The 22081-nt window shown below is 37.3% G+C and overlaps 1 protein-coding gene across 1 annotated transcript in view; it reads right to left on the reverse strand.

Annotated features, from left to right (window-relative positions):
* Window positions 1–351: 351 nt before the first annotated feature.
* The window catches only part of CCDC172 (coiled-coil domain containing 172), a 120938-nt gene continuing 99208 nt past the window's right edge, over window positions 352–22081 (reverse strand). The window contains exons 7-8 of the mRNA XM_037803877.1: window positions 1230–1317; window positions 352–402 (exon numbers count right to left, since the gene is read on the reverse strand). Coding sequence (XP_037659805.1) covers window positions 352–402; window positions 1230–1317 — 139 coding nt within the window. The remainder of the gene's footprint in view (window positions 403–1229; window positions 1318–22081) is intronic.

Genomic DNA, 22081 nt, shown 5'->3' on the forward strand with positions numbered 1-22081 from the left:
TAAGACCCAAGGTGGGCAGCAACAAAGGATAGAAAGTATAGATCAGAAAGTATAGATTAGCTTATGGGTCAGGGGATATATAAGAAGTCCAGAAGCACAATATCTACTTGTTCCTCTTTATCTTGCCTTAGAAACAAAATCAAACCACCCAAGAATCTTTAAAGATCCTATAAATAATAGGACCAAGAAATTATTCTTTTAAAATGCTAATAGACCAATTCTAGATAAAAACAACTTTGAACATTTTTGGACCACATATTTTCTACAAGAATCTGTTGTAATGGATACTATTCATGTATCTATCAGAAAGATTTGATTCTAAAATGTTTTGATATATTCTCAGATGGCTGATCAATTCTCTGTAAGTCTTTCATTTTCCTGGAGACCTTTCTGTGCCAATGTCTAAAAAGAAAACATATAATAATTATTCACAGGGAAAACTAAATTTTTAACAGAAGAATCACATAACATTTACCTAATTTTAACATAAAAATAATTCTGGGTACTTCTGAATTTTATTTTTTAAAGTTGTTATAAAAAAAAAATTACCCTGACATAAGCTATTGGAACATTTTTAAGCAAGAAATATTTACAGAAAATAAACATCAAACAAAATTTAAATGGATCAAATTACAACTATATTTTAACATACTTTGAAGATATATATGGCTCCATTAAAATTGAGAACAGCAAATATTCTGTTCATTTTACAAACAACCAAAGAGGTTAAAAGCAATTTAAAGTGCTCCCACACAATCTGAAAATAAGTTTCAAATAATTGAATCCAAACTTTCTGAGATCAGAAAAATCTGAAATAAGAAAGTTTTAGGATAAAGCATAATAAAAGTATAATTTATGCCTATCAAAAACAAAAAGCTTTTAACCATTATGAAGGCTAAACTCCTTCAGTGCATATTAATCCTCTAGTAACAGTTTCAGTCAAGGGAACATTGTGAGGTCAGGTTTGAATTTTTTTAATTTAGTTTGAAATTGTACACATTCTTTTTGAGTATATCTTGGTTTATGTAGCACTTAACTCTCCCGGAACTCAAAACACTTCACAGATTTACATCCTGACCCTAGTTTTGTTATGTTTTGTATTTTGTATCTAATGCAAATCTACGTGAAGGGCAAAATACTAGTTCAATGATATGTATACCAGTAAAACTTTTCTTACCAGAAGGTAACAGAAAGCTGAACAGAAGTTAAAAGAATTAATGATGGCTTACCACCTCTAAAAATTCTATTTCTGTTTGGAGAGCTTTACAAATACTTTCCATGTCATCTTCCTTATAAAGTTCTAATTCTTTCTTAAGTCTGTTTTAAAAGAAAAATTTACCCTATCAGTCAAGTAGCAAACTATGTTTTATAATAACTCGTTACTACATGGAAAATGTCAGATTTGTGGCTTCTGTAACCAGAATTGCAAACTAAAACTAAATAATTTGGGAAAAAATTAATTATCTATAATTCTGTAAGAATTACATAAAATTTGGGGGGAAAAACTCCCATAAAGAAAATAAGATAGACTGAATAAATAATAGGCAATTAATAATTTTAGGGCCATTAAAAGAGCAACAGGTTTAGTAGGAAAAAAAGTAGCCTGAAGACCTCTATTTGAGTCCTGCCTTCCAACAAGCTGACTCACCTTAGTTAAATTATTTAACTTCTCTTAAACTCAACCGAAAATGTTTTAAGTACAGAAAAAAATGAGATTTCTTCCTTCTCTAAAATTCAATAACTTTATAACATATGTAATTAAAATATATTTTAATTTGAGAGTGAGAGACCAATATTACAGTTTCCTTTCCCAATTAAGCCTTTAATCCTTTGAAGATTTTGAGTTTTTTTAAATTATTTTATGGCTATCTTTAATGAGGGAAATAGTAAAGAAACAGTCTTTCACTTCCCTTATTCTGTTGAAGATTCTTTCCAAAAAGAAAAGCATAAACAAAACCCATGAGATGTTGCTGGAAAGGCAAAGAGGTAGGCCTGAGACTGAGCTAGAAGGGCAAACCTTTTTTGTAGGTAGATACTAAGAGCAACATTGCTCTCAGAACCCTGAACAAGCCTTCCGCCAGCCACAAGGTGAAAAGTACAGATCGACTTGAACCTTTGCTTAGCCCTCACCCTCAAAGGGAAGCTGAAGAGATCCTAAGTCAATGGCATTTCCTGAATACCATCAGGAAATCTCTCTAAAGAAGAGATTAACATATTTAGACCCATAGCCTTCCCACAGACTAAAGGCAAATGATGAATTTAAAATTAGAGACCACAAAACACCCAAGAAGGCAAGCCACCCAGAGTAAACGTCAGCAGAGACAACAAACAACAGATCATATCCAGAATATATAAGGAACTAAAATTAAATAAGAAAAAGATAACACAATGGGAAATAGGCACCAAAAGCAAAAAAAAAAAAAAACCCCAAAACTTGAACAAATTTCTCACAAAAGAAGATATCCATTGGTTAATATATATATGAAAAAGTACTCAATTTCATTAGTCATCAGGGAAGTACAAATGAAAACCACAATGAGATCACTAAACAGCCACCTTAGTATCTATAATAAAAGAAGTCAACATCAAGGGTTTGCAAGGATATAAAGAAAACTCTGACACTGCTGGTAGGAGTGTACATTGGTATAAACATTTTGGAAAACTGGCAGTATCTATTAATAGTGAAAGCATGCATATCCTATGACCCAGCAATTCCAATTCAATATCTTTAACCCAACTGAAAGGTGTACATATGATCTAGAATGGACAGAACAGCACTATTTGTAATTTCACCAAATCGGAAACTATCCAAACGCACATCGAGTAGAAGGGATAGTGGTTTTTTCATATGGTGGAGTAATAAATAGCACTGAGAACAAATAATCTACAACTACACACAATAACATGGATGTATCTTGCAAACATAGTATCGAGTGAAAGAAGCCAAAAAGAAAAGCAAGCATCTATAATTCTGTTTTATATAAAGTTCAAGAATAGGTAACTATCTATACTGTGAGCAATCAGGATAGTGGCTATCATAGGGGTGTTAGTTATTAGAAAGGAAAATGAGGGGAGTTTCTCCAGTGCTAGTAGTGTTCTGTTTCACGATCTAGTAGCTGATAATATGGGTCTGTTTAGTGTATCAAAATTCATTGAGCTGGATACTTATATGGACTCATATGCGTACTTATATGTATACTTTGTGTGTGTGTGTGTGTGTGTGTGTGTGTGTGTGTGTATAACTTCAATAAAAAGTAAACAAAGAAAAACAGGAGATTCCATTTCTACTTAGGATGTAGAAAGCCAAAAAGAATGTCACATCTTATCCCCCAAACAATGACAGAAAAAAACAGTAACTTTTCCTGAGCCCATCAGAAAGCTGTAAAGCAGTGAAATGGACTAAATTTCAAAGGGTGACAAGCCCCTTTAAAAAGAGAAAGTATATACAAACTGTTTCATCTATGGAGAACATGGAAGGAGGAGGTAGCCACCATAACAGCAAGTAAAGAATCAGCTAAAATGTCAATAAATTCTTAAAATTTGAGTGTGAATTAGCAAAGCAGTTTAGAATAACTGGGGGCTGATAGAAGGGAGTGGGCAATCACTCACAAGCTAACATGGACCTCCAGTTGTGCTCATGAGTATGACTGGGAGTGGGGTAGGAGGCTGGAGACAGTCCCCAGTAGTGTTGCCAGTGTGCAGATGGTAATCAGCTGCCTCTGCAGATCAGACATCAAATCCCACCACCTGCCTAGACTCTTCTCAAAAGAAGGAAAGGCCATATGCCACAGAAGTGGCTGAAACCCTCCTGGCCCTGGGTCCTAGGCAAAATCCACTGCTTCTGGAAGAGAGATAAGAAACCTTCTTGGACACAGGATTCTGCACTAACACTGATAGCTTTTATTAAGAATGAATCTTGAATTTATTGAATGTTTTTACGGAAACTATTGAATTAATTACGATTTTTCTTTAGTCTACCAATATGATGAATTATATTGATTTTCAAATATTAAACCAACCTTGACTTCCTAGGATAAATCCCACTTAACCATGTTGTACTATCCATTTTATATGTTGCTAGATTTGATTTGCTAATATTTTTGAGGATAGTTTTGTCCGTGTTTATGTTTATGTATATTGGCTTGTAGCATTCTTTTATGGTGGTTTTGTCTGGTTCTGGTGTTAGGGTAATGCTGGCCTCACATAACAGGTTCTGGAAGACTTTGCATAGAATTAGTATTATTTTTTCCCTAAACATTTGGTAGAATTTGCCATTGGGGCATAGATTTTTCTTTGTTTGAAGGATTTTTAACTTTGAATTCAATTTCATTAATAAAACTAATACTATTTAGGTGATCTATTTCTTCATGAGTAAAATTTGGCAGTTTGAGTCTTTCAAGGAATTTACTGCATCTAAGTTGTCAAATTTATTATTCTAAAGCTGTTTGAAACATCTCTTATTATACTTGTAATGTCTGTAGAATCTGCAATGATTTCCCCTCTTTTTAATCCTGATATTGGTATTTTCACTAATTTCCATGTTTTTCTTGATCAGTCTGGCTAAAGGTTTATCAATTTTTTTATCTTCAAAGAATCAGTGTATTGGTTTCTGCTCTTTATTATTTCCTTTCTTCTGCTTGCTTTGTTTCAACTTGCCATTTGTACTGGTTTGTATACATTATGTCCCCCAGAAAAAGCCAAGTTCTTTGATGCAATCTTGTGGGGCACACATATTAGTGGGGATTAAGTTGGACTGTTGGATTAGGTTGTTTCCATGGAAATGTGCCCCACCCAACTGTGGGTGATAACTCTGGATAATTCCCATGGAGGTGTGGCCCCGCCCATTCAGTATGGGCCTTGATTAGTTTACTAGAGCACTATACAAGCTCAGACAGAAAAAGCGAGCTTGCTACAGCCAAGAGGGACACTTTGAAGAATGCACAGATGAGAGAGTAGCTGCAGATGAGAGACAGTTTGAGGATGGCCGTTGAAAGCAGACTCTTGCTCCGGAGAAGATTACAGAGGACAAACACCCCAAGAGCAAATAAGAGTGACATTTTTGAGGAACTGCAGTCTACAGAGGAACATCCTGGGAGAAAGACATTTTGAAACCAGAACTTTGGAGCAGACGCCAGCCACGTGCCTTCCCAGCTAACAGAGATTTTCTGGACACCATTGGCCATCCTCAGTGAAGGTACCCTTTGTTGATGGACACTTTATGGTCTTAAGACTGTAACTTTGTAACAAAATAAACCCTCTTTCATAAAAGACAATCCAATTCTGGTGTTTTGCATTCCGGCAGCATTAGCAAACTGAAATACCATTCTTTCTCTAATTTAAGATGAAAGATTAAACTATTGATTTGAGAACTTGCTCCTATAAGAACTTAGTGCTATACATTTCTAAGTATTGCTTTTGCAGCATCCCTCAGAAATTGATATATTGTTTTTATTTTCATTCAATTAAAAACTATTTTCTAATTTCCTATGGCTGCCTCTCTGACCCATGGTTTTTGTTTTTGTTTTTTAAGAATAATGTTCTTTAATTTTCAAATTTTGGGGGATTTTCAAGATATCTTTCCATTATTGCTTTCTAGTTTAATTCAGTTGTGGCCAGAAAATATACTTTGCATTATTTTAAATCCTTTAAATTTGTTGAGATTTGTTTGAGTGTAATGTTCGATATTGTTTTAGTTCGCTAATGCTGCAGAATGCAAAACACCAGAGATGGATTGGCTTTTATAAAAAGGGGGTTTATTTGGCTATACAGTTACAGTCTTAAGGCCATAAAGTGTCCAAAGTAACACATCAGTAATCAGGTACCTTCACTGGAGGATGGCAAATGGCATCCGGAAAACCTCTGTTAGCTGGGAAGGCACGTGGCTGGCGTCTGCTCCAAAGTTCTGGTTTCAAAATGGCTTCTCCCAGGACATTCCTCTCTAGCAAGCTTGCTCCTCTTCAAATAACATCACTCACAGCTGCACTTTGTTCAGTCTCTTGAGTCAGCATGTTTCATATGGCTCCACTGATCAAGACCCACCCCCGAATGGGCGGGGCCACACCTCCATGGGAACATCTCATCAAAATTATCATTACCCACAGCTGGGTGGGGCATATTCCAAGCAAATCTCTGCCCCACAAGACCACAAAGATAATGGCATTTGGGGGACACAATACATTCAAACCGGCACAGATATGCACTCAAAATGGATGTTTATTCTACTGTGGTCAAGTAGAGTTTTCTATAAATTTTAATTAGGTCAAATTGGTTGATAGTATTGTTTAGATCTATAATTTTCTTCTTGTATGTTTACTTGTTTTAATTACTGAACGCAGAGTGTTGCATTCCCCAACAATAACTGTGCAGTTCTCCTTTCAGTTCTATCAGTTTATGCTTTAAATAATTTGAAACTCTGCTGTGAGGTGCATATACATTTACGATTGCTTTATATTCTTGAAGAATTGACCCTTTTATCATCCTGTAATATCCTTTTTATCCCTGATACTATTCCTTGTCCTAAAGCCTATTTGCCTGACATTAGTATAGAAACTTGAGCTTTATTTTGGTTAATTAGTGCTTGCATAGGATATCTTTTTCCATTTTCCATTTTTTAAACTCTTAACCTGTAATGACTTTATATTTAAAGTGGGTTTCTTGTAGATACCACATAGTTTTGCTTGGTCATTTATCTAATGTAATAATCTCTGTCTTTTATTTGGGGTGCTTGGGCCATTTACATTTAAAATAGCTATTTATATGGTTGGACTAAATATACACCACCTTGGTATTGAGTTCCTTCTGTTCTTTGTTCTTTTTTTCCTCTTTTTTCTGCCTGTTTTTGGATTAATTTTTCATAATATTGAATTTTATCTCCTCTATGGACTGATTATTTATACTTATTTTTTAAAAATTTTAATGATTGCACTTGGGTTAACATTATAAATCCCTAATGCATTATCATGTTCTCTCAAATAATATACTGCTATATTGTGTAATCAACTTACAGTAGTGTATTTCCAATTTCTCTCTCCCACTTTTTGTTCTATTGTCATCATACATTTTTCTTTTACATAGTGCAGAAGCCCTGAATATATTTCTGGTTTTGCTTTCATCATTTATCTTTTTAATCAATTCTTATTGCAATTAATTGTCAAGCAATTAAACATGAAAAAAGTTTTTATATTTACTTTCATTTTGACCATTTCTTGACCTCTTTTATATTTCATGCCAGTTTCTACCTGGTTATCCTATCCTCCTTGAAAAACTTAGTATAGCCTTCTTTTTGGTAGTGTGGGTCTGTTGACAATGAATTCCCTCAGCTAGTGTTTGTCTAAAAATACCTGCATTTTCCTTCATTCATGAAAGTTATTTTCACTGAGAAAAAAATCTGGGTTGACAGCTCTTACTTTCCATACTTAAAAGATGCCATTCTGTTGTCTTCTGCCATTCCACACAATTTCAGACAAGATGTCTACTATAATTCTTATCTTCATTCCTTTGAATGTAAAGTATCTTTTCTTTCTCTGACTGATCTTGTGATTTTCTCATTAATTTTGGTTTTCAGTGGTTTGAGTAAAATGCATACAGATGTTTGCTTTTTTTTCTTTTTTATTTCCCCAGCTTGGGGTTCTCTGGGCTTCTTGTATCTGTGTTTTGAAATATTTCATTACTTTTGTAAAACTCTCTGTCATTATGTCTGACACATGCAACAGTACAAATGATTCTTATATGCATTATTCTAAGCCAAAGAAACCACACATAAAGTCAACATAGCATATTATACCATTTGTGCCGGTTTGAATGTCTTATGTTTGATGCAATCTTGTGGGGCAGACAGAATAGTGGGGATTAAGTTGGAGCGTTTGAATTAGGTTGTTTGCATGGAGATGTGCCCCACCCAACTGTGGATGATAACTGATGGGATATTTCCATGGAGGAGTGGCCCCACCCATTCAGGGTGGGCCTTGATCAGTGGAGCAGTATGAACTTGCTGGCTCAAGGAGAGGAAACTGAGTGCAGCTGGGAGTGATGTTTTGAAGAGGAGCAAGCTTGCTAAAGAGGAACATCCTGGGAGAAAGCCGTTTTAAGGCCAGAGCTTTGGAGCAGATGCCAGCTGCCTTCCTAGCTAACAGAGGTTTTCCGGACACCACTGGCCATCCTCCGGTGAAGGTACCCGATTGCTGAGGTGTTACCTTGGATGCTTTGTGGCCTTAAGACTGTAACTGTGTAGAAAAATAACCCCCCGTTTTATAAAAGCCTATCCATCTCTGGTGTTTTGCATTCTGCAGCATTAGCAAACTAAGACACCATTCATATGACATTTCAGAAAAGGTAAAACAAGGAAATGAAAATAAATCAGGGGTTGGAGGTGGATTAAAGGAATTGATTATAAAGGAACAGAAAGAACTTTTTTGGGATGATGGAAATACTCTAAATCTCAATTGTGGGGTGTTGAAATGACTGACAGTGTTTGCCAAAAGGCACAGAACTGTAAACTAAAAATGGTTAATTTTACTGCATGCAATTATACCTTAGTAAACCTATCTTAAAAAATATACAGTGATAGGAATCCAGGTTCCTATAGAATAATGACAACCACTGAAATCAAAATCTCTCAGTAAGGAGAGCAAAAACAGCTACCCAAAGCTATCCATACAACCTAATTAGGAAATAGAGAATATTAAAAACTTGAAAGTACTGTAACTAGGAAAATAAATATCTAATCTAGCAGAACCAGCTCCTGAAGTCTACAGAAAGTCTAAGAGTTGGGCAGTAAATGAATAGAAGAGAGGAGAAAGGAAAAAGGAGCCTAAGGATAATGACAATGTAGGGAAACACTGAGAATAGATTTCACACTCACACTTGAGAGCACTGGCTACTGTTGAATAAAAAGAAGCTTTTTTAATCAATGGCTCTTTCATTTTTTGAGTAGGAAGGGTTGTGTGCTTTTTTAAAAATTTTGATCAATAATATTTTTAATGCAATTTTATTTAGATACATTCACCATACAATCATCCCAAGTGTACAATCAGTTGATCACAGTATCATTATACAGCTGTGCATTCATCACCACAATCAATTTTTTGAATATTTTCATTACTCCAAAAAATAAAACTAAAAATAAGAATAAAAGTAAAAAAAACATCTAATACTAAAACATCTAATACTCCTATTCTCCCCCTACTATTCATTTATTTTTTGTCCCCCTTTTTTCTACTCATCTGTCCATACACTGGATAAAGGGAGTGTGAGCCATAAGGTTTTCACAATCACATGGTCACACTGTATAAGCTATATAGTTATACGATCCTCTTCAAGAATCAAGGATATTGGATTACACTTCAACAGTTTCAGGTATTTCCCTCTAGTTATTCTAATATACTAAAAGCTATATATATATAATGAGTAAGAATCACCTCCAGAATGACCTCTTGACTCCATTTGAGATCTCTCAGCCACTGAAACTTTATTTATTTAATTTCTCTTCCCCCATTTGGTCAAGAAGGCTTTCTCAATCCTATGACGTCAGGTCCAGTCTCATCCCTGGGAGTCATGTCCCACACTGCCAGGGAGATTTACACCCCTGGGAGTCATGATCCATGTTGGGGGGAGGGCAGTGAGTTTACCTGCTGAGTGGGCTTAGAGAGAGAGACAGGCCACATCTTAGCAACAAAAGAGGTTCTCTAGGGGTGACTCTAAGGCACAATTGTAAGCAGGCTTAGCTGCTCCTTTGCAGTAACAAGCTTCATAAGGGAAAGGCCCAAATGGAATGCTCAGCCTTCTAAATTGGAGTTCCCAATGCTTGTGAGAATATCAGTAATTCCCCAAGTGGGGAAGTTTAATATTTCCACATTTTCCCCCAGTCCCTCAAGGGGGCTTTGCAAATATTTTTTTATTCTCTGCCCAAATTACTCTGGGATGTATTGGGATTTCATGCTAACCTGTACAAACCAGTCAGATCTCACCCCCTACTCAAGGTTCCATGTAATTATGGTGTTTGAATAAACTGACCATTCAAATTAATTTATATAGCATTCTACAGAATATATAGATTTTGCATAAAATAAACATCTCTTCCTTTGGTCTCACACAGAAGTTGAGGTTTTAAAACACTGTCAATATCATCCTTTTCCCCTTAGTCTGGTTTACCTTAGTTCTAATCAAGTCTGTTTCATTCATATCTCTAATTGAAGTCTGATCTCTTTTTCAGCTTCTTTAACATATGCTGTATGGGGTAATGCTGACATTCATAGCTGCTGAACTCTGGTTCAGATACCCGAAGTTCCAGGGCCCAATCAGGTTGTACAAAAACAGCTCAGCATCTCAGAATTTAGAGACAACCATTACAACTCATGAATAGATACGACTGCTGTAAGAGCTTACAATCTAGGAAACTTTACCATAAACCTTACCCTGATAACCTATGCTCTCAGATTCAATTCTCAGAGTTTGCACATTGTCCATATTAGTGGGGCGTTATAATGCTGTCTTTTTCATTCTGGCTTATTTCACTCAACATACTGTCCTCAAGGTCCATTCACCTAGTTGCATACCTCACAACTTCATTTCTTCTTATTGCTGCTCAGTATTTCGTTATATGTATACACCACAGTTCACCATTCTGCCTATCAGTTGATGCACCCTTTTAGGCCACCACCATCCATTGTGAATCGTGAATTCTGCTGCCATAAACAACAGTGTGCAATGTCCACTCATGTCCCTGCTCTCAGTTCATCCAAGTATCTACCCAATTACAGGGTGGCAGGACCATATGGCAACCCCATAGTTAGCTTCCTGTGGATCCACCACACTGCCCTCCAGCTGGGCTGTGCCATTCTATCTCCCTATCAACAGGGAGTAGGTACATCCCTCTTTCCACATTTTCTCCAGCACTTGTATCCCTCTGTTTATTTTTTAAACAGTTTTATTTACACACCACACAATCCATCCTAAGTAAACAATCAATGATTCCCAGTAAAATCCCATAATTATGCATTCACCACCACAATCTATATGAGGACATTTCCATTTCTTCCTCAAAGAAAGAGGAAAAGGAGAGAAAATAAATGAAGAAAAAAATACAAAAGTTAGAAGAAAAATAAAATACAATGAAAAGGTCACACAACACCACCACCAAGAATCCCATATCACTTCCTTTATCCCCCTCGTATAGACATTTAGCTTTGGTATATTGTCTTTGTTACAATTACTGGAAGTATCTTACAGTGTTACCATTAACTATAGATTCTAGTTTGCATTGATTGTATTTTTCCACATATCATCCAATTTTCAACACCTTGCAATTGTGACTTTCATTTGTTCTCCTTCATTTAAAAGCATTCTTATATTTGTACATTTAATCACCATCATTGACCACTCTAGGTTTTGCTAAGTTATATAATCCCAGTCTTTCTCTTCTCTCTTTCCTTCTGATGTCATACAAGCTTAGCCTTCCTCCGTCAACCATACTCACACTCATCTTTGTTCAGAGTACTTACAATATTGTTACCATCACATACTATTATGCTATCCATTCCATTTCTGGATCTATAAAATCAATCCTGTTGAAACTTCAGCATCAAATGCCAGATCTCTAATCCCTTTCTATCTCCTGATAACCTGTGTTCTCAACTCTCAAATTTTGCTCATCAATGTTAATCTGTATTAGTGAGACCATACAGTATCCTAATTGATAGTCTTCTTTTCTATACTCTTCTCCAAACCTCTCTCTCCTGTCTTTTCCTATATGCCTATAGTGCTCCCTTTAGTATTTCTTGTAGAGCAGGTTATCTTGTTCACAAATTCTCTCGGTGTCTGTCTGAGAATATTTAAACTCTCCTTCATTTTTGAAGGACAGTTTTGCTGGATACAAAATTCTTGGTTGGCAGTTTTTCTTTCAGTATCTTAAATATATCATACCACTGCCTTCTCACCTCCGTGGTTTCTATTGAGAAATCTGCACATAGTCTTATCGAGCTTCCTTTGTATGTGATGGATCAGTTTTCTGTAGCTGCTTTCAGAATTCTCTTTTTGTCTTTGACATCTGATAATCTAATTATTAAGTATCTTGGAGTTGGTTTACTCAGATCTATTCTGTTTGGGATACACTACACTTCTTGGATCTGTAATTTTATGTCTTTCATAAGAAATGGGAAGTTTTCAGTGATTATTTCCTCCATTATTGTTTCTGTCCCTTTCCCCTTCTCTTCTCTTTCTGGGACACCCATGACACATATATTTGTGTGCTTCGTGTTGTCATTCAATTCCCTAAGACCCTGCTCATCTTTTTCCATTCTTTTCCCTATCTGTTTTTTTCTGTGTAGGATTTCAAGTGTCCTATCCTCTAGTTCCTGAATCCTTTCTTCTGCCTCTTCAAATCTGCTGTTGTATGCCTCCATTGTGTTTTTCATATCTTCTATTGTGCCTTTCATTCCCTTAAGTTTTGCCAATTGTTTTTTAAAACTTTCAAGTTCTTTCTTATGTTTGCCCAATGTCTTTTTTGTTTGTTTGCTTTTTCTTTTTAATTTTTATTGGGATTGTTCAGATATCATACAATTATCCAAAGATCCAAAGTGTACAATCAGTTGCCCCTGGTACCCTCATGCAGCTGTGCATCTATCACAGCACTTAATTTTTGTTCAATTTTTAGAAACTTTTCATTACTCCAGACAAGAAATAAAGTGAAAGATAAAAAAAAAAAAAAAAAAAAAAAGAAAGAAAGAAAGAAAGGAAACTCGAATCCTCCCATATCCCTAACCACCCCCCCTCAATTATTGACTCATAGTGTTGGTATAGTACATTTGTTATTGTTTATGAAAGAATGTTGAAATACTACTAACTGTAGTATATAGTTTGCAATAGGTATATATTTCTTCCCTATATGCCCCTCTATTATTAACTTCTAGTTGTTTCGTCATACATTTGTTCTGGTTCATGGAAGTATTTTCTAATATTTGTACAGTTAATCATGGACATTGCCCACCATAGGATTCAGTTTTATACATTCCCACCTTTTGACCTCCAACTTTCCTTCTGGTGACATATATGACTCTGAGCTTCCCCTTCCATCTCATTCACGCACCATTTGGCACCATTAGTTATTCTCACATCTTGCTACCGGCACCTCTGTTCATTTCCAAACATTTAAGTTCATCCTAGTTGAACATTCTGCTCATACTAGGCAACTGCTCCCCATTTTTAAGCCTCGTCCTATATTTTAGTACCTTATATTTCATGTCTATGAGATTACATATTATAATTAGTTCTTATCAGTGAGACCCTGCAATATTTGTCCTTATGTGTCTGGCTTATTTCACTCAGTATACCACCCTTGAGGTTTTGTCATAACCCATTTTTTTTTAAGATGGTTTTGTTCACACACCATACATTCCATCCTAAGTAAACAATCGATGGTTCTCTGTATGGTCACATATTTATGTGTTCACCATCTTCACCACTATCTATATAAGGGAATCTACATTTCTTCCACAAGGCAGGAGAGAGAGTCAAAGAAGGTAGAAAGGCAAAAGAAAGAGGAAAAAAATGACAGCTAGGAAGTAGCAAAAGGAAAAGTAACCTTAAATCAAAGTAAAGAGTCAGACAACACCACCAATGTCAAGTGTCTAACATGCCTTCCCTATCTCCCCCTCTTATTTGCATTTACCTTGGTATATCACCTTTATTATATTAAAGGAAGCATAATACAATCATTCTGTTAGTTACTGTCTCTAGTCTACATTGATTGCATCCCTCCCCCAATGCCTCCCCATTTTTAACACCTTGCAAGGTTGACATTTGCTTGTTCTCCCTCATAAAAGAACATATTTGTACATTTTATCACAATTGTTGAACACTCTAGATTTCACCAAGTTACACAGTCCCATTCTTTTTCTTTCCTCCTTTCTTCTGGTGTCTCACATGCTCCCAACATTCCTCTCTCAACCATATTCATAATTATCTTTGTTCAATGTACTTACATTGCTTTGCTACCATCTTCCAAAATTGTGTTCCAAACCATGCATCCTGTCTTCTCCTATCACTCTGTAGTGCTCCTTTTAGTATTTTCTGTAGGGCGGGTGTCTTGTTCACAAAGTCTCTCATTGTCTGTTTGTCAGAAAATATTTTGAGCTCTCCCTCATATTTGAAGGACAGCTTTGCTGGATATAGGATTCTTGGTTGGCAGTTTTTCTCTTTCAGTATCTTAAATATATCACACCACTTCCTTCTTGCCTCGATGGTTTCTGCTGAGACATCCTCACATAGTCTTATTACGCTTCCTTTGTATGTGATGGATTGCTTTTCTCTTGCTGCTTTCAGGATTCTCTCTTTGTCTTTGACATTGATAATCTGATTATTAAGTGTCTTGGCATAGGCCTATTCAGATGTATTCTGTTTGGAGTACGCTGCGCTTCTTGGATCTGTAATTTTATGTCTTTCATAAGAGATGGGAGATTTTCATTGACTATTTCCTCTGTTATTGCCTCTGCCCCTTTTCCCTTCTCTTCTCCTTCTGGGACACCAATGATACGTACATTCTTGTACTTTGTTTCATCCTTAAGTTCCCGGAGACGTTGCTCATATTTTTTCATTCTATTATCCATCTGCTCCTCTGTGCATAGGCTTTCAGGTGTTTTGTTCTCTAGTTCCTGAGTGTTTTCTTCTGCGTCTTGAGATCTGCTGTTGTATGTTTCCATTGTGTCTTTCGTCTCTTGTGTTGTGCCTTTCATTTCCATAGATTCTACTAGTTGTTTTTTTGAACTTTTGATTTCTGCCTTATGTATGCCCAGTGCTTTCTTTACAGTCTCTATCTCTTTTGCAAAATATTCTCTAAACTGTTTGAATTGATTTAGCAGTAGTTGTTTAAATTCCTGTGTCTCAGTTGAAGTGTACGTTTGTTCCTTTGACTGGGCCATAGCTTTGTTTTTCTTAGTGTAGGTTGTAGTTTTCTGTAGGCATCTGACCTCCTAGGCCTCCCCAGTCAGGTTTTCCCAGACGAGAACAGTCTTAGGTCACAGAAGGAGGAAATATTCAGTATCTGGTTTCCCTGATGGTTCTTCTTAGAGGATTGATACACCTGTGCTTTTCTTCCTGACAAGTGCTCCTGTCAGCCTGTCAGTGGCTGGTACAAGAGGGTGTGGACTGTGGCTCTCCTCCCCCAGACTTTGGGGTCTGGTTCTGGAAAGGCAGGCAGTAGAGCTGGGCCCCTCCCTTTCCTCTTGGGAAGCTATGCCCCCTCCAGAGAGGTCATCTACATATCAATAAGTTCTTTGTTTCTCTGACTCTGCTGAACAAAGTGTTTTGATTTTAAAATGGCTGAGGCTGTCTTTACTGCAAAGCGCTGTGGGCTGAAAATGGCTGAGGTTTTCTCCACAGAGAGAGAAAGGGACAGAAAAGTTCCCAGGTTCACCCATCAGCCAGAGATAGCACCCAATCCTCTGGGCTCCCCGTCTTGAGACAGATATGTCCCCGACTCTCCCAAGGTCATTGTCACCAAAAGCCTCTGTGTGCTTGTTGAGGATTCACTGTCTGTATTGAGCAGTTAAGATTAAAACCCCAGTTGGAGCTGGGCTGAGAGAGTTCTGCTCTCTAGCACCGCGAGGCTACCATGAGGGAGGGGCTCTCAGCTCTTGGCTCTCAGCGCAGGTACACAGTTTTACTTACAGATTTCATGCTGCGATTTTGGGCATTCCTCCCAATTCAGGTTGGTGGATGATGAGTAGACAGTCATGTTTGTCTCCCTGCAGTTATTCCAGGTTATTTACTAGTTTTTTGGTCATTTATGGATTGTTCTGGGGGGGACTAACAGTCTTCCACTCCTCTCTATGCCGCCATCTTAGCTCCTCTCCCAATGTCTTCTTTATATCCTTCATTTGTTTTGCCATATCTTCCCTCAACTCATTGATTTGATTTTTTAATTGATCTAGCATATTTGTTTGAAGATCTTTAACTAGTTATGTCAACTCCTGTATTTCATTTGAAGTGTAAGTTTATTTCTTTGAGGGTCATATCTTCATTTTTCCTAGTGTGAGTCATAATTTTTTGTTGTCTGTCACTTGGTATCCTTGTTTATCCCAATCAGATTTTCCCAGACCAGACGGGCCCAGATCTCAGGAGGAGGCTGCATTCAGTATCAGGTTTACCTGAGGGTGAGACTCAGAAGATTGTCAGACTTTCCTGTGAGGCCTCTAGACTCTGGGATTTTCCTATCCTGCCCAGCAGATGGCACTTGTCAGTCCGCAGCTCCCCACTGATATAAAGAGGTACACTACATTTAATTCTCAGTGGACCCTGTCCTGGCCAGGGACTGAGGGTGCCAGAAGCCAAGCTTAAGCTTTTCTGCTCCCCCACTCCCACCCAGGTCCTGGGGTCTATGTTCTCTGAGGAATGGCTGCCAGTTGAGCTAGGCCCCACCCACCCCTTTTCTTAGGAAAGATAAGCCCTTTAGGGAATTATCTCCTACACTTGAGTTTTTCCTTTTGTGAGGAAAAAATTAAGTTTAGCTTTCACACAAGGTGATATAAAATAGGGGAAATGGAGACTCAGGTGTAGAAACTCCTGAAATAGCCTCATAACTTGTTACCAAACTAGCTCAAACTGGCTCTGCAGTTAAAGAACAAAGGGAAGAGGCCATGTAAGCATAGGAGTTGTGTCAGTGCCTTATATGGGCATAACCATTATAGTCAGGGGTGGAGACTTGTTGCAAATGTTTCAAATTTGCATAGGTTAGTTAGACCTGTCGAATAGGCTGTAACCTCTGGAGTATCCAGCCAATGGAGAAAAGGGAGGAACTTGCATGTTAGGCTTAGAGAATAAACAGTGCCGTGTTTATTGTTCGGGGCACCAACCACATTTCAGTTGCAAACCTGTTCTTGCAAGATCCTAAATAAAATCTTTTCTACTCCATAGTGGGGTAAGTGTTTATTCCTTTGCAGATATAGAGCTTATTCTCACACTTTGACTCTCTTAGCTATCTTAACTCCACCCTTGCCTGAGTCAGTGTTGAAAATGCCTGAGGCTTTCTCTAATAAGCTACTTAGAATGAGAGGGGGGAAAAAAGGAAAGAGAAGTCCCGTTTTAATAGCCAGTCCCTAGCTCTCCAGTTCACCAGGCAGGAACCAGACACAGACCTTTTCCAGTGTTCTGAGGTCAGCAGACTCCAAAAGCCTCTGTTTTTTATTTATTTATGCATTTATTTTTCTGTCAGTCCTGCCTCCTCTCTGCCAGGAGAAAGCTCTGGATTCCTTTCCTGCTTGCTCTGGGTTTATCTGTGCTTGTAGCATGTATTCAGTAGTCCAAATTTGTTAATTAAAACCATAATTGGAGATTGGTTGAGCCACAGTCCCTTGCTTCTGGCAGAGACTGCTTCTTTTTCCCACAGTGAAGTTTTTCAACTCAGCCTGCTGTGCTAGTGGGGGTGGGGCAACAGCTCTGCAGTTTGGAAAGTATTACTTACAGTTCTATACTGTGATCTCAGCCATTCCACCCATTCCAGACTCATGTATGATGTGGGTTCAGTCACAGATGTAACCCCATTAGTTGTTCCAGACTATTTTCTAGCTGTTCCTGGCTATTTACTAGATGCTCTAGGGTACTAACTAAATTCTACACTTCCCTATGTCATTCCATCTTGCCTCACCTCTCAGCTGAGTGCTTTTTGTGATTTTATGATTTTCCTTTGTTCCTCCAGGGTCCTTAATTTGCATCTCTTGCTTCCTTCTCTGTCTTTAAAGGTTGCAGCCCCAAACAAGTTGTCCATTTCTCCCATAATAACCATAACTGAAATGGAGAAAGTTTTCAAAGAACTATACTATTAATAAAAAGCAAAAACAAAAAACCCTTTTAGAGACCAGATAATCCCAATACTACATAAACTGGTTCAGAGAATTAAAAACTAAGAAAAAAATTCAACTTCTATTTCTGAAGCAAGAATAACATTGATATTTAACTCTGATAATGACAGTGTATTCACATACACACACTGATCTATGAATGCTGATGCAAAAATTCTAAATAAAATATTAGTGAAAAGAATCCAATACCACATTAAGTAAATAATGCATTGTGATCAAGTAGGATTTATTCCAGGAATAAATGTATGGTTCAATATTAGAAATCTACTATATTATTCACGTATTAGTATTTCTAAGGAGAAAAAAATTTTAAAAATCATTATCTCCAGATTTGCAGAAAGGGTTTTTGAAAAATACAAAACATATCCCAATTAAAAACACTCAATAAAAAATCAGAATTAATGGATACATTTCACATGACAAAAAAATACATATGTCAGTCCTAAGGTAAGCACCTTATTTACTGGGGAAATGGTAGAGTCAATCCCCCATAACTTAAGAAACAAGGCAAGGATGCCCACTATCTCTATTACTTTTTTTTTTTTTTAAAGTTCCAATTTATTTTATTTTTTTATCTTCATTTTATTGAGATATATTCACATACCACGCAGTCATACAAAACAAATCGTACTTTTGATTGTTTACAGTACCATTACATAGTTGTACATTCATCACCTAAATCAATCCCTGACACCTTCATTAGCACACACACAAAAATAACAATAATAATAATTAGAGTGAAAAAGAGCAATTGAAGTAAAAAAGAACACTGGGTACCTTTGTCTGTTTGTTTGTTTGTTTCCTTCCCCTATTTTTCTACTCATCCATCCATAAACTAGACAAAGTGGAGTGTGGTCCTTGTGGCTTTCCCAATCCCATTGTCATCCCTTATAAGCTACATTTTTATACAACTGTCTTCGAGATTCATGGGTTCTGGGTTGTAGTTTGATAGTTTCAGGTATCCACCACCAGCTACCCCAATTCTTTAGAACCTAAAAAGGGTTGTCTAAAGTGTGCGTAAGAGTGCCCACCAGAGTGACCTCTCGACTCCTTTTGGAATCTCTCTGCCACTGAAGCTTATTTCATTTCCTTTCACATCCCCCTTTTGGTCAAGAAGATGTTCTCCGTCCCACGATGCCAGGTCTACATTCCTCCCCGGGAGTCATATTCCACGTTGCCAGGGAGATTCACTCCCCTGGGTGTCTGATCCCACGTAGGGGGGAGGGCAGTGATATCACCTTTCAAGTTGGCTTAGCTAGAGAGACAGGGCCACATCTGAGCAACAAAGAGGCATTCGGGAGGAGGCTCTTAGGCACAACCATAGGGAGGCCTAGCCTCTCCTTTGCAGCAACCGTCTTCCCAAGGGTAAAACCTGTGGTAGAGGGCTCAACCCATCAAACCACCAGTCCCCTATGTCTGTGGTCATGTTAGCAACCATGGAGGTGGGGTAGGCGAATACCCCTGCATTCTCCACTGGATCCTCAAGGGGGCACTACATCTTTTTTTCTTCCTTGTTTTTCTTTTTCTTTTTTTTCTTTTTTTAACTTTACCTTCTTTTTTAAATCAACTGTATGAAAAAAAAAGTTAAAAAGAAAACAAACATACAATAAAAGAACATTTCAAAGAGACCATAACAAGGGAGTAAGAAAAACACAACTAACTTAAGATAACTGCTTAACTTCCAACATGTTCCTACTTTACCCCAAGAAAGTTACATAATATAGCAACATTTCTGTGAACTTGTTCCTACTATATCCATCACAAATTAACAGACCATAGTCATTCCTGGGCATCCCCAGAACGTTAAATAGCTTATCTGTTCTTCTTGGATTATTGTTCCCCCTTCCTTAATTGCTCTCTATTGCTAGTTCCCCTACATTCTACATTATAAACCATTTGTTTTACATTTTTCAAAGTTCACATTAGTGGTAGCATATAATATTTCTCTTTTTGTGCCTGGCTTATTTCGCTCAGCATTATGTCTTCAAGGTTCATCCATGTTGTCATATGTTTCACGAGATCGTTCCTTACTGCCGCGTAGTATTCCATCGTGTGTATATACCACATTTTATTTATACACTCATCTGTTGAAGGACATTTGGGTTGTTTCCATCTCTTGGCAATTGTGAATAATGCTGCTATGAACATTGGCGTGCAGATATCTGTTCGTGTCACTGCTTTCCGATCTTCCGGGTATATACCGAGAAGTGCAATCGCTGGATCGAATGGTAACTCTATATCTAGTTTTCTAGGGAACTGCCAGACTGACTTCCAGAGTGGCTGAACCATTATACAGTCCCACCAACAATGAATAAGAGTTCCAATTTCTCCACATCCCCTCCAGCATTTGTAGTTTCCTGTTTGTTTAATGGCAGCCATTCTAACCGGTGTTAGATGGTATCTCATTGTGGTCTTAATTTGCATCTCTCTAATAGCTAGTGAAGCTGAACATTTTTTCATGTGTTTCTTGGCCATTTGTATTTCCTCTTCAGAGAACTGTCTTTTCATATCTTTTGCCCATTTTATAATTGGGCTGTCTGTACTATTGTCATTGAGGTGTAGGATTTCTTTATATATGCAAGATATCAGTCTTTTGTCAGATACATGGTTTCCAAAAATTTTTTCCCATTGAGTTGGCTGCCTCTTTACCTTTTTGAGAAATTCCTTTGATGTGCAGAAACTTCTAAGCTTGAGGAGTTCCCATTTATCTATTTTCTCTTTTCTTGCTTGTGCTTTGGGTGTAAAGTCTAGGAAGTGGCCGCCTAATACAAGGTCTTGAAGATGTTTTCCTACATTATCTTCTAGGAGTTTTATGGTACTTTCTTTTATATTGAGATCTTTGGTCCATTTTGAGTTAATTTTTGTGTAGGGGGTGAGGTAGGGGTCCTCTTTCATTCTTTTGGATATGGATATCCAACTCTCCCAGCCCCATTTGTTGAAAAGACCATTATGACTCAGTTCAGTGACTTTGGGGGCCTTATCAAAGATCAGTCGGCCATAGATCTGAGGGTCTATCTCTGAATTCTCAATTCGATTCCATTGATCTATATGTCTATCTTTGTGCCAGTACCATGCTGTTTTGGCAACTGTGGCTTTATAATAAGCTTCAAAGTCAGGGAGTGTAAGTCCTCCCACTTCGTTTTTCCTTTTTAGAGTGTCTTTAGCAATTCGAGGCATCTTCCCTTTCCAAATAAATTTGATAACTAGCTTTTCCAAGTCTGCAAAGTAGGTTGTTGGAATTTTGATTGGGATTGCATTGAATCTGTAGATGAGTTTGGGTAGAATTGACATCTTAATGACATTTAGCCTTCCTATCCATGAACATGGAATAATTTTCCATCTTTTAAGGTCCGCTTCTATTTCTTTTAGTAGAGTTATGTAGTTTTCTTTGTATAGGTCTTTTACATCTTTGGTTAAGTTTATTCCTAGGTACTTGATTTTTTTAGTTGCTATTGAAAATGGTATCTTTTTCTTGAGTGTCTCTTCAGTTTGTTCATTTCTAGCATATAGAAACATTACTGACTTATGTGCATTAACCTTGTATCCCGCTACTTTGCTAAATTTGTTTATTAGCTCTAGTAGCTGTATCGTCAATTTCTCAGGGTTTTCTAGATATAAGATCATATCATCTGCAAACAATGACAGTTTTACTTCTTCTTTTCCAATTTGGATGCCTTTTATTTCTTTGTCTTGCCGGATTGCCCTGGCTAGCACTTCCAGCACAATGTTGAATAACAGTGGTGACAGCGGGCATCCTTGTCTTGTTCCTGATCTTAGAGGGAAGGCTTTCAGTCTCTCACCATTGAGTACTATGCTGGCTGTGGGTTTTTCATATATGCTCTTTATCACGTTGAGGAAGTTTCCTTCAATTCCTACCTTTTGAAGTGTTTTTCTCAAAAACGGATGTTGGATTTTGTCAAATGCTTTTTCAGCATCTATTGAGATGACCAATTGATTTTTCCCTTTTGACTTGTTAATGTGTTGTAATACATTGATTGATTTTCTTATGTTGAACCATCCTTGCATGCCTGGAATGAACCCCACTTGGTCATCGTGTATGATTTTTTTAATGTGTCTTTGGATTCGATTTGCAAGTATTTTGTTGAGGATTTTTGCATCTATATTCATTAGGGAGATTGGCCGGTAGTTTTCCTTTTTTGTAGCATCTTTGCCTGGTTTTGGTATTAGATTGATGTTAGCTTCATGAAATGAGTTAGGTAGTGTTCCATTTT

Source organism: Choloepus didactylus, chromosome 15 (assembly GCF_015220235.1).
Source record: "Choloepus didactylus isolate mChoDid1 chromosome 15, mChoDid1.pri, whole genome shotgun sequence".
NCBI classification, from domain to species: domain Eukaryota; kingdom Metazoa; phylum Chordata; class Mammalia; order Pilosa; family Megalonychidae; genus Choloepus; species Choloepus didactylus.